General features: G+C 46.5%; 1 protein-coding gene across 2 annotated transcripts in view; it reads right to left on the reverse strand.

Moving 5' to 3' along the window:
* Positions 1-12,616, reverse strand: part of LEMD3 (LEM domain containing 3) — a 212,046-nt gene that overhangs the window by 19,464 nt on the left and 179,966 nt on the right. For both annotated transcript variants that reach the window (XM_078676332.1, XM_078676325.1), the window contains exons 11-12: positions 3,164-3,269; positions 3,012-3,090 (exon numbers count right to left, since the gene is read on the reverse strand). In XM_078676332.1, the coding sequence (XP_078532458.1) occupies positions 3,012-3,090; positions 3,164-3,269 (185 nt within the window). The remainder of the gene's footprint in view (positions 1-3,011; positions 3,091-3,163; positions 3,270-12,616) is intronic.

Consider the following 12,616-nt stretch of genomic DNA (forward strand, 5'->3'; position numbering starts at 1 on the left):
ACGCGCTGCTATCTCAAGCCGAGAGACCCAGCACCGGCGCTTCCGGGTAGCCCTCGCAGGCAGCCTGGAATATCGAGAGCAGAGAAAGAGATACCATTCCTCATTCATCCTAAATTCCAGGTACAGAACTGAATAACCCCTCCTAGAGAATTCTTTAGTTATTCACTTGGCAAAAACAAACTTAACTTAAACTGTAACTTTCTATTCCCGCCCACGCATTAGACTTAGGTCAGGTACACGGGGTAGGCGTATTTAGAAACACCAGTTGAGTACGTTTAGTCAAATGTATATGTGTATGTAAATATATTTTAATCATTTTAAACATCATATGGCTCAGAAACCATATCAATGTTTTTACAGTATTATTTTATACTATTGCTTTTAATGTATGCACTTTACTTAACTATAAGTATTGCAATAATATCGATCCATTTCTCTTGTACGAGAAAAGAGACTGATCAATAAATAACATCTTTTTATTGAACACGCCCGTCTCTTCCTTTTCTCTACATTCTGATGAGACTAAGAATGCACGTACTGACTGAGTAAAATAATTGCCTTGTGCTCACACGACTCTTGAGATTGACTCTTGATTAGGGGAGAGCAAAGTTGTCATGTTCTATGGTTGTCAGAAACTAAATCCCTTCTTGTCTAATCAGGGGAGTTAATCCTTCCTTGAACATTCGAGAAAGTTTCTAGCGAACTCTGAGCTTAGCTGGCAAACCCAAAAATTAAGTCTAGTATCGACAGTAGTAGACCTAGTTAACGTCTGGCCTAGGCCTTTACTGCTGTAGGTACTATTCCAATGCGCAGAGCCTATTGGGAAAATAGGAACTACACTACAAAATGTGCTCTGGGGAGATGATAGTAACTAGCCAATGGGCTACTAGGTACCTCCCTCCTTAGTACTACCTGTGAATTGTTGCTTCCAGCTATCCCAGGAGGCCCCCTTCTGCCCACTGCCAACATGGCAGAACCCCTCCCCTTCTCTCGGCATGCAGAGCTCCCTAGCCCAACCTGGAGATGTAGTTACCAAGGTGGCTAAAAGCCCCAGAAAAGCCAGTTTAACAACTGGCTTCCCCATGGTCTATAGTGCCAGCTTGTCATCCCTAAACAATAAAGCAGCCCCTCTTCTGAGTGTTTGCCATTTGACCTTCAAAGGCGGCATCTCCTTTAAAAAACGACGTTTGGGCCAATACCCATATGTCTTCCTGCCAGGGAAAGGTGTCGCCTCTCCCCAAGCAAGCTTATATTGTGTCCCTTCATGGGAGTCATTTACATGTATCCCTAGGATGGCAGAAAGCTGTCTCGGGAACAGATCCAGTGTGCAAACGTGAATGGGACAGGAAACTCTGGGCAAAATAAATGGCACCTTTTTAAAAGTTGCACACAGCACCAAGTTACATTAATTTTGCCTTCAGCAAATAGCCAGGCTTAATGTAACAAGATGTTTGATACCTTACAGTACTGTCTTTAGTGGTCCCATTATATACTGATGTAATATTTTTCAAGCCACTTGGTACTTCATACATAGTGGAATCATTAAACAGAGTTAAAGTTGCATTTTAATTAATTCCACTTACAACTCAGAAGCTCTCAATTCATTTCAGCAAAGCCGTTAACACTTTGCAGTAACCAATGCAGCCCTAACTACTAAGGTCTGTGCACTAAAAGGCTAATTAGTGTGGCATTTTATGCTTCCTGCCTACCTTGTCAAATACTGAAGGACAGAAGGCTTTTTCCTAACCTTAGTATCCAATACCAATGACTCATAGCCAACCAAGGCATTGAAGTATTAAAAAAAATAAAAAATGATGATCTTTTTCAAACTTAGTTAAAGATGGTATATATTACTTTGTCCATTTCGAAAAAAGTTTTAGGGTGAACTGAAAAGCAATATTTAAAGAACACAAGCTAAAATCTGAGAACGTCAAAGAGATTACGTTTTCTACTTTAGCATCCATTTCCACAGGTGAACAAGCAGTTTTACAAAAGGTACAGGTCTATAAAATCCAAATGTGAATTTAAAGTTACTTAAAATGTATCTATCTAGCATGTGAAGAAAAATACAGATAAAGTACCAAACTGCTGTAAACCTGCATTTTGTATGGTATGATTAACTGCCAACAGCACTTAATTGGGTTAAATATTTCATAGAGCAGCCACTTATTGAACCTGAATAAAAAATAGACCTAGGAAGAATGCAAAGGCAATGCTTTGGAAAACAGTGCATGGCAGACGGAATGCCCCACTAGTACACAACTATAAAACCATTTGTAGTCCCGTACTGCTGACATTGAGATATATACCTTTGTGATTGTCAGGTTACTAATATTGCTACAGGATGTGTGTAAACCCACCCTTCAATCTTCGCAACTGAATGTGCATTTAAGACATTTCTTATTTAATATTTATTCTACCAAGTAAGAATTTAGAAAAAAAACAATCCTCCATTATCGGTGTTTCCCCCCTAATCAAAACCCCACAAACACTTCCCATTTGGTCCACCCAATGTCCTTTATTTTCATTCACACACAACACAAAAAACTAGCCAAAAAAAACAAATGTTGCCTTATAAGCTTCAAAATTAATTTAAAAAAATCCACCGCCAAACCATACTCTCCATAATGAAACAAGACTACAAAACAGTTTAATGGCCAGGCCCAGTGGCTCACTGAAGTAAGGCATCACTCCACTGATTTGTGTTGACCTCATGACCAATTGTTTTAACCCGGTGGGTTCATTGAGTCTTTCACCCTTCAGAAAACAACAAAAAAATGAGTACCACGGAGTTAGGCAATAAACAACATCCATTATTTCAGCTCCAAGATACCCTTCAGGGCATGTCCAGTGCAATCAAGAAATCGAACAGAACAGGGGAGCTCAGTATTAGGACCTTCCCCGAATATGTTAAAAAGTAAATGTTACCCATACTGTTTCAAGCTAAATGTAATTATGTTTTGTTCATCTGAATGATCATGTGCACATTTAAAAAATAAAAACATTCTTACCATCAAACCACGACCCGTGCAGTGCTTTAAATGCCTTTCCAGCATACTCTGGAGATAGGCACTTGACGTACACGCAGCCCTGCAAAATGAAATGTGTTTAGTGCAAGTTCATAGAATAAATTCAGAAACAAAAGTAATAGATTTAAACCTACCTCACGTGAGTTTTTGTCCACAGCTATGTGAACAATCCCATCATTATCGCTGCATTTCTCCAATATTGCTTCTTGAATTGCAAGATGCCAATGATCTCCTATTTCCCTGAAAAATAACTTAAACTCAATCACGCTGCATGGAGCACGAGGGGAAAACATCAATTTATTTCTTTGAAGAGCAAACAAGACAAGTCAATGTTATGACCATATGAAAGGATTATGATAAACTTTCTTCTTGACAATATTCAGCAGCCTTCAAAACCTACATTACCCAAAAAGCTAGGAATTAAAACTACAAACTACATAGACCAGAGTAGCCAACTCATTAACCTTTATAAACATTCTTTCTGGTATGCATCCGGACCTCTTCCTTTGCTACTCTCTTGGTCATTCTCTTGTCTAAGTGTCATATTATTTTGTTATGTTTGAGTGATCAAGACTATCACTAGATGCTGGCTACAGTCATTCACAACGCTACTTAGAACACTATACTCGTGTTAGGCTGTTTAGCTTTCACAGTCAGACAGATATATGACCTGTGTTCAGGCTTACTGAAAGCTGGCTCAGTGGATGGTGGCAGCCCAACAAGGTACAGCTTTTTAACCCCTTTTAATTCTGCAGCCACACCCCAGTGGCTCTTTCTGCTATTACATGACCGTAAGCAGAGTTAAGTGCCTGTGTCGGTTCCTACAGGAGTCACAAAGCAAAGGAGCAGAGTTTCAGTGTTGGAGAAACAGGGTTGCAAGAGCAAATTGGTCGGCAGACCTGTGTGTCATCAGAAAAGCCAGCGGTAAATCATTTGTCAAAGAGCACAGCACACATTTTTAGAAGTCTGCATGTCCTCTGGGAGATGCTACAGAGCAACCTGACCTAACAGATCCCTTCTCAATCCCTGTTTTCTAAACGGAAACATGTAATGACCACTCTAGTCCCATGCTTTAACAATATGCTATAATGGGAAAGAGTATCCAATGTGACAGGAATCTTATCCCCAATACTAATCCAGAGGAAGAGCAGGATTCACCTGCCTCCGATGAATGGAACTGAATGGATTCTGGGCAAATCACTTAATCTCCCCGTGCCTAAAATGAAAGTGTGTCCTCATGTAACGTAACTGGTGCTATGTAAAGCGCTCTGATAACTGATTCGGTTCGGTTCTAGTTCGCGCTATATAAAACTCTGCAAAAAAAAATTTAAAAAAAAATGGAACACTGATAACTACTCTGAGGAGCCATGCACAGAGCAGAAACTGTAATTGATTATCCATTTCAGAAAAGAACACCAGAAGCAGAAAGTAAAGAGAAGACATAGGAGAAGAAGGTGCAGTGGGTGAAGTCAGAACAGCCGGACGGGCGAGTTTGGGCATGGAAAACAATGAGAAAATCACCCGTTCCAATAAATAGGACTACTGAGTACCAATCCACGTGTGGCACTGACATGCTATTGCTGTAATAACAAAGGAAAGCTGAACTAGCTGAAAAGGGGCCGCTGTTCAACCACCAGGAGGGGCTGCCTACCAATTCAATCCCCCTGTCCCCACCCCAATGGGCCAATATGCAGAAAGACTGAGCCTACACTAGGCAGCACAAAACCTTAGATGGGTGTTCGATTTACCGGAGAGTTGCGGGAAATAACTGGTACGAATAAGGTTTTCTGACCTCTGCCCTTGAGTAGCGCAAGGATGTCAGGTGTGTGGATGTCTACAATAGGAACCCAGCCCATAGAGATGAGCCACAGGCCGTTCTGATCTCCCAACTAACATGGCGCCAGCCAAGCTCGTTTTGCATTGAGCTCGGTACTCGGCATACAGACCTGCCGGTGGGTTCATACATTTAAGAGCTGTAGCATAACTGAATCTTTCTCAGGATATCAAATAACTGGATGCAATGTGAAAACCGGCCAACCACCCGTTAACATTATGAAACACCAGGGTTTCCTGATGCGGGTAAGATACTGCACAAGAGGGGCCATGAATTGAGCCATTATTGTGAAAAACCAAGAAACAACACGCGTGGCTGCATGGCGGAAAAGGGCTGTAAGGGTTATTGACACATGAAGCAACCTTTTTAGACACATCAGAGCCACCGCCAAAACAGCAATATTTGGAGCAGTGTTGCAGATTGCACATGCTAAGACACCTTAAGGAGCCAGCTGAAACAATGGTCCAGGACTGACCCAAAGAAGGGCACCCAAATTTCACGGCGGCTGTTCAGGAGGCAAGACAAGAAATCACTGTTAAAAAAAAATTAAAATAATAAAAATACGATTTTTTAACATTCCGTACTGAGTTCTGAATGATCTATCTGATCAAATTAGGCCTGTAGCCGAAAGGCAGCGCAATGTTCTTCAATGCCCTACATCAATCAATCAATCAATTCGACATATGTAAAGCACACTAATCACCTGTGAGGGTCTCAAGGTGCGGGGGGGAGTGGAGAGGTGGTGCAGCTACTACTCGAACAGCCTGGTCTTGAGACGTCTCCTGAAGGTCAGCAGGTCCTGGGTCTGTCACAGATGGGTGGGGAAGGGCTTTCCATGTCTTGGCGGCAAGGTAGGAAAAAGATCTGCCGCCTGTGGTCTTACTGTGGATGCGTGGAACGGTGGCGAGGGCTTGGTCAGTGGAGCTAAGCTGGCAGTTCGGGGTGTAGAAGGTGAGGCGTTTGTTGAGCTATGCTGGACCGGCGTTGTGGAGAGCTTTGTGAGCGTGGGTGAGTAGCTTGAAAGTGATCCTCTTGTTGAATGGGAGCCAGTGCAGGTCTCAGGTGGGCAGTGATGTGGGTGTGACGGGGTATGTCGAGGATTAGGCGTGCGGAGGCGTTCTGTATGCGTTGTAGCAGAGGTGTGGCGCCGCGGCCAGGGCGACTGACGCTGGAATCTGGGGATCAGGGTTCGATCCCCGGCTCCGGCGGCAGGTTAGCCCAGCACCATTTATTATTTTATTTATTTATTTTTTGCATTTGTAATGCGCACAGATACCCACAAAGGGTTTCCCGGCGCCAAGGCTAAGAGAACAAAACACAGAAAGCAGCTGCTGACAACAAATCGACAATTATTTATTTAAACAGTTATTTGTTAAACAGACAGGTTTTAACTTGTTTCTTAAACCTGACAAAGTTCTCCTCTTTGCGCAAGGCTAAAGGAAGGGAGTTCCAAAGAACTGGTCCCAGGTGAGAAAAAGATTTACCTCCCATTCGGGCCCGTTTGAATCTGGGAACCATGATGGTTGCTCCATTTGAAGAGCGGAGATTCCGTACAGGTACGTGGGGCCTAACCAATTTCTGCAGATACCGTGGTGCGGTTCCCGCTCTGATCTTGAACATGTAGGTCAAGGCCTTAAACCGGACCCGGTTCTCAACTTTCAACCAGTGTAGGTCTCTAAGGTGAATCGAGATCCTTGCTGTCCTAGGAATCTTACACAACAGCCTGGCTGCGGAGTTCTGGACCAGTTGTAGCCGCCTGGTTACAGCTAAATTGGAGCCCAGATATAGAATGTTACCGTAGTCAAGCCTAGATGTTATTAGCGCATTGACTACGGTCTTCTGGGTATCCACAGGCAGCATCCAGATAATCTTCCGCAGCCATTTAATGATCGTGAAACAAGCTATTGCGACTCTGGGCAATAGCTTGCTTAATCTTCCCGACGGCCCCCAGCGCCTAGAGACCCTAACGGGTGATTGTGCGCTATACAAATGTGGATTATTATTATTATTCTGTAGTTTGGACATGGTTCCTGCATAGAGGGCGTTGCCGTAGTCCAGTCTACTGCTGACATGGGCCTGGGTGACAGTCGTTCTGGATCCAGTGGGGATCCATCTGTACCTCTTGCGAAGCATGTGGAGGGTGTTGACACAGGAGGAGGAACACGGCGTTGACTTACTGGGTCATTGAGAGCGATGCGTTCAGGTTGAACCCCAGGTTGTTTGCGTGGTTGGTGGGTGTCGGTGCGGCTCCCAGAGCAGCCGGCTACCAAGAGTCGTCCTAGGTGGAGGGGGTGGAGCACAGGATGAGGACTTCCGTCTTGTGGGAGTTTAGCTTCAGTCGACTGTTCCTCATCCAGTCGGCGACGGTCTGCATTCCTTCCTGGAGGTTGGTTTCGGCAGTGGCGGGGTCCTTGGTGAGTGAGAGGATTAGCTGGGTGTCATCGGCGTAGGAGACTATGTTGTGCGATCGGACTATGCTGGCGAGCGGTGCCATGTAGACGCTGAAAAGGGTTGGGCTGAGCAATGATCCTTGGGGCACGCCGCAGGTGATCTTGGTGGCTTCAGATCGGTGGGGGGGGGGGAGGTGGACCCTCTGGGTTCTGTCGGTGAGGAAGGAGGGGATTCAGTCTAAGGCTTTGCCGCGGATCCCTGAGTTGTGAAGGCGTATATGTAGTGTGTGGTGTGTGGTGGCAGACTGTGTCGAAGGCAGCAGAGAGGTCCAGGAGGATGAGGGCCACGGTTTCGCCGTTGTCCAGCAGGGTCCTGATGTCGGTGGCAGCGATGAGGTCGGTTTCGGTGCTGTGATTGCTGCGGAATCCAGATTTGGACGGGTCCAGGATGTTGTTCTCCTCGAGGAAGTGGGTCAGTTGTCTGTTGACGATCTTCTCGATGACTTTTGCCGGGAAAGGGAGCAGGGAGAAGGGCCGGAAATTCTTGAGGTACTTTGGGTCCACTGTGGGTTTCTTGAGTAGGGCATTGATCTCAGAGTGTGTGCAGCTTTCCAGGAAGGTGGCGGTCTCGAAGGAGCTGTGGACAATCTTGCAGAGTTGGGGTGCGATGATGCGGTTTGCTTTGTTAAAGATGTGGCGAGGGCAGGGGGCGAGCCGGAGTGGATGGTGTTCATGGTTTTGATGGTGTTGTCATTGATTTGTGTCCAAGAAACCAGGAGGTTGGTGTGGCTCGGGGTGGCGATTCTGCAGTATCGTTGGTTGTTGGGAGGGTCTGGGTGTTGAAGCTGTCGTGGATGTCTGCGATCTTGCAGTGAAAGAAGGTGGCTAAGGAGTCGCACAGGTTTTGCGATGGTGGGATGTCGTTGGAGCAGGAGCTGCAGTTGGAGAGTTCCTTTACGATGGTGAAGAGCACTTTGCTGTTATGTGCATTGTTGTCTATGCTTTCCTTGAAGGAGGTCTTGAGTTGGTGGTGCTTGCGGCTGGCGTGGTTATCCTGTGTCTGGTCATGGTGCCACTTTTTCTCGAGTCTTCGGCAGATGCGCTTGGATTCCTGGAGGTCAGTGGTGAACCATCTAGCCTTTCTATTGGTGCGTCTGTTGGAGGGTAGATTCCTCAAGACATTTCAAAAAGCATTAATTGCACAATACTATTAGATGCAAGAAAGTCCTTACTCATTTCTAATTTTGTATACCGAACACCATTTCTATAGGCATTTGACTTTTGAAACCAAACTCGTCAAAATTGTTTGCAAAAATAAATCTCTTTAGATAATTATAAGCAGTAAACCTTATAGCGTGATGCTATAGGCACTTCATATATTCAATTTTTTCACCTATGTTGTAGAAACTCTGGTGGGTGGATTTTGTCAAACAATAGGTTTACATGTTTATTAGTTAAATGTGGGCTGGGTTCATGCACTGAGCATTGGTGCAGTCAGTGTTGAGGGGGGGTGGGAGGGGCTGGGAAGGGGAGTTATGCAGGGAGGAACCTTAGGAGTAGGAACACACTTAAATAAGAATGCAGTATTACAAACAGCAGACATTCAAAGGTATCTATCTCCATGCCTACCCTAAATTCTGCATGATGCATACTGCTTAGCAAGCAACACTCTTCCTACTTGGGCATTCACCCTCCTAGAATGAGGGGGTGGGTGCAGCGGAAAGAGGACCACAGCACTGCGAACCAGTGCCCCAAAGCTGGTTTTCATTTTTTTGGGTCAAAGGAGGTGCGCCCTCCTGGTCCCCACTGCTGCCTCCCTCCTCCGGGGCTGCTGCCTAGGCGCCAGAGTTGACTTCCCTTAACATTGAAGCATGCTGAACGACACTGCTGCCCCTGTTGACCTGAGCATGTGCACACGGACTAGCCGATTGAGATTGGCGATCTCCAGCCCTCCTCCCTCCTTGATCCTGTGGCTGCACCCCCACCCCTCCCCCCCAGCCCCAATACAGTCCTGCTCCGTGGATTCAGCCCCTTTGTGTTTTTTTGGATTGGATTTTTGTGTGTCGCGCCATTTTGTGATAATGCTATCGGTACCCGTGACCAGGGTCCTCCATCTTGGCGGCTTCAATGGATTCTCTTGTCGCTGGACTGCTCCCTGTGCCGCCTGACTGACCTTCAAGTCCATCCCTCCTTGGGTCTCCCCCTCTCATCTTGTACAGTCACTGACACTGGATGTGGCGATTGCTGGTTCCCAGCCAGTTTGTATTGACTTTCTCTTTTGACTTTTTGGTTCCCCTGAAGTTCTTTTCCCCTTGCCGGTCTTCCTGACCAGATCCGCTTTTCAACGCCCTTTTTACTTCTCAACCTCTACCTTCTATGTCCCACAGGAAGTGTGTCTATGTTATGCTATGCTATGCTCTAGGAACGAATAGTTTCTTACCCGTCGGTGTCGTTTTGCAGCTTGATGATCTTTCTGGATTCACTATGCTGTGCATTATTCCGCGGTCTTGTGGTTGGGTCCGGATTAGTAGTCTTTTCTTTCTTTCTTTTTTTTTCCGTAGCCCAGGTGGGCGTCGACGTCCCACCTTTTGGTGTATTTCCGGTGACGTTGGCACGCTTCCTGCGGAAGATCCCACTCTTGGGCGCCATCTTCGGATTCTTTTTTCTCGTGTTCGTTTTGTTACCGAAGTTATGGCAATGTTCAACTAAAGTGATTTCACCGCTTCAACCTTTAAGGCTTCTTTTTCAAGTATTTGTCCTTGTTTTAACCACCTTTTCTCTACAGCCTCATCTTTCTGGCGGAGGTGGGTGGGTTCGTTAGTGAATCCAGAAAGATCATCAAGCTGCTAAACTACACTGACAGGTTAGAAACTATTCGTTTTGCAGCGTGAATCTTTCTGGATTCACTATGCTGTGCATAGACTTTGTAGCGGTTTCTCATGTTTCTGGCGGCTGGGTGGAAGATGAGCGTTGGTTATTGAATAGGTGTTGAAGCACCTTTTGTCCGACTTGTGCTTCCTTGTTCATCTGTATATCCACACAGTAGTGCTTCGTGAACGTGTGCACTGAAGCCCATGTTGCCGCCAGGCATATGTCCTGAATTGGTGTGTTAGCTAGGAAAGCTATTGTAGCTCCCTTTTTCCTGGTAGAGTGGGCACGTGTCCCCTCTGCTAGTTCCTGTCCTGCCCGCTTGTGGCAGAACTGTATTGTTTGGGCGATCCATCGCGCAATTGTTCCTTTAGTTACGGGTTTCCCCATGAAACTGTTAGCGAAGGACACAAAGAACTGCTTTGTTTTTCTGTGTTCCTTTGTTCTCTCAATGTAGTGCATGACTGCCCTTCTGGCGTCCAGAGTGTGCAGTGCTCTTTCAGCTCTTGTTGCCGGTTTTTGGAAGAAACTCGGTATCTGTATAGTCTGGTTCATGTGGAACCTTGACACCACCTTTGGCATGAAGTGTGGGTCCGTTCTCATCACCACCCTATCGTTGTGTATCCGTATGTAGGGTTCTTGTAGCGTTAGTGCCTGCTGTTCGCTCACTCTGCGCAGTGAAGTGATTGCTACCAGGAAAGCGGTTTTCATGGTCAGCATTTCTAGGGAGGCCTTGTGAATTGGCTCGTAAGGTTCCTTCATGAGTTCCGTTAGGACTAGGTTAAGGTTCCATGCAGGTGGTGGCACCCTCTTTGGTGGTGTGATCCTCTTTGCTCCCTCCAGGAATCTCTTAACAACTTGTGATGTGAAGAAACTTGCACGTTTCTCCTCTCGTGTAAGCGACTATCGCTGGCAAGTGAACCCTCAGTGAGGATGAGCTTAGATTTTTGTCGAGCAGGTGCGTGAGGTACTTTAGTACTGTCGAGTCCTTCTGCATCTTGTTGTGTAGCTTTTCCCTCCTGCAGCACAGTGTAAATCTCTTCCATTTCGCTACGTAGCACTTCCGTGTGCTGGGTCTTAGTGCCTCCCGAAGTACCCTTAGGGTGCTTTCAGGCAGTTTCAGATGCGCAAACTATGTCCTCAGGAGCCACGCTACGAGGCTCAGGCTCTCTGGCTCCGGGTACAGCACTTCTGAGTTTTGCATGGAGAGTAGGTCTTTTCTTCTACCGAATCTGTGGGGGTGCACTCTGTCATCACCATGATCTGCGAGTACCATGTCTGCCTGGCCCACTGCGGTGCGACCAGTATCAGGGTCATGTTGCTCGCTCTGTACTTGCTGAGTACCTTGTGCATCAGCGGTATCGGGGGGGAAAAGCGTAAGCAAATGTCCTGGACCAGTCTATCCATAGGGCATTCCCCAGGGAGCCCTCACCGGGCTGCCTGGATGCGAAGTTTCGGCATTTTGCATTCTGGCGTGTTGCAAATAGGTCTACCGACGGTGTCCCCCACCTGTCGAAGAGCCTTCTGGTTTCTTGTGCATTGAGTTCCCACTCGTGGGATACCGATGTCTGTCTGCTGAGCCAGTCTGCTTCTACATTGTCCTTTCCTGGTAGATGTATGGCTAGCAGGTCTATCTTGAGTGGGATGGCCCACCTCCATATCTCCTGCGCTAGCTTCAAAAGCGGGGCTGATTGTGTCCCACCCAGCTTGTTGATGTAAAACATCGCTGTTGTGTTGTCTGTCTGGATCAACACCCTCTGGTTGTACAGTTTTGTTTGCAAAGCCTTTATGGCTAGGAAAACGGTCTTAAACTCCAGGTAATTCAGGTGTCTGACCGCATCTGCTGGTGTCCACAGGCCTCTTACTTCTGAGTTCCTCCATGTGAGCGCCCCATCCCTTCTGGGATGCGTCTGTGGTGATGGTCACTGGTGGCGTCAGAGGATTCCCCCTTGTTATGTTCCCCATGTTCCACCATGCCATCTCTTTCTGCACTGAGCGCGTTACAACCACTAGATCCTCCCAACGACCTGTAGCTTGTGACCATTGCTCCTGTAGCCATTCCTGTAAAGGTCTCAGGTGGAGCCGTACATTTGGCATTAGGTGTATGCATGATGCCATCAAGCCCATGATTTTGCTCGCTGTCCTCACTGTCCGAGCTTGCGCCTTCTGGTAGAGCTGCGTCTCCCTCACGAGCGCCATCGTTCTCTTTTCGCTGGGAACACCTTGTTCTGTAAGGTGTCGATCTGTGCTCCCAGGAACATTTTTATCTGTTCTGGTTCTATGGATGATTTTCCCCAGTGGATGGAGATTCCTAGGTTCATCAGTGTGCTGGTCACTCTCTGTGCGTGATGCTTGCACGTTCTGTATGAGCTTGCTTTGATCAGCCAGTCGTCCAGGTAAGGGTATACCGGTATCCCTTCCATTCGTAGGTGTGCTGCGACTGTTGCAAGGCACTTTGTCAAATGTCACATGTTTTTATATAGCGCGCTTATCAC

Source organism: Lissotriton helveticus, chromosome 1_1, assembly GCF_964261635.1.
Source record: "Lissotriton helveticus chromosome 1_1, aLisHel1.1, whole genome shotgun sequence".
NCBI lineage: Eukaryota > Metazoa > Chordata > Amphibia > Caudata > Salamandridae > Lissotriton > Lissotriton helveticus.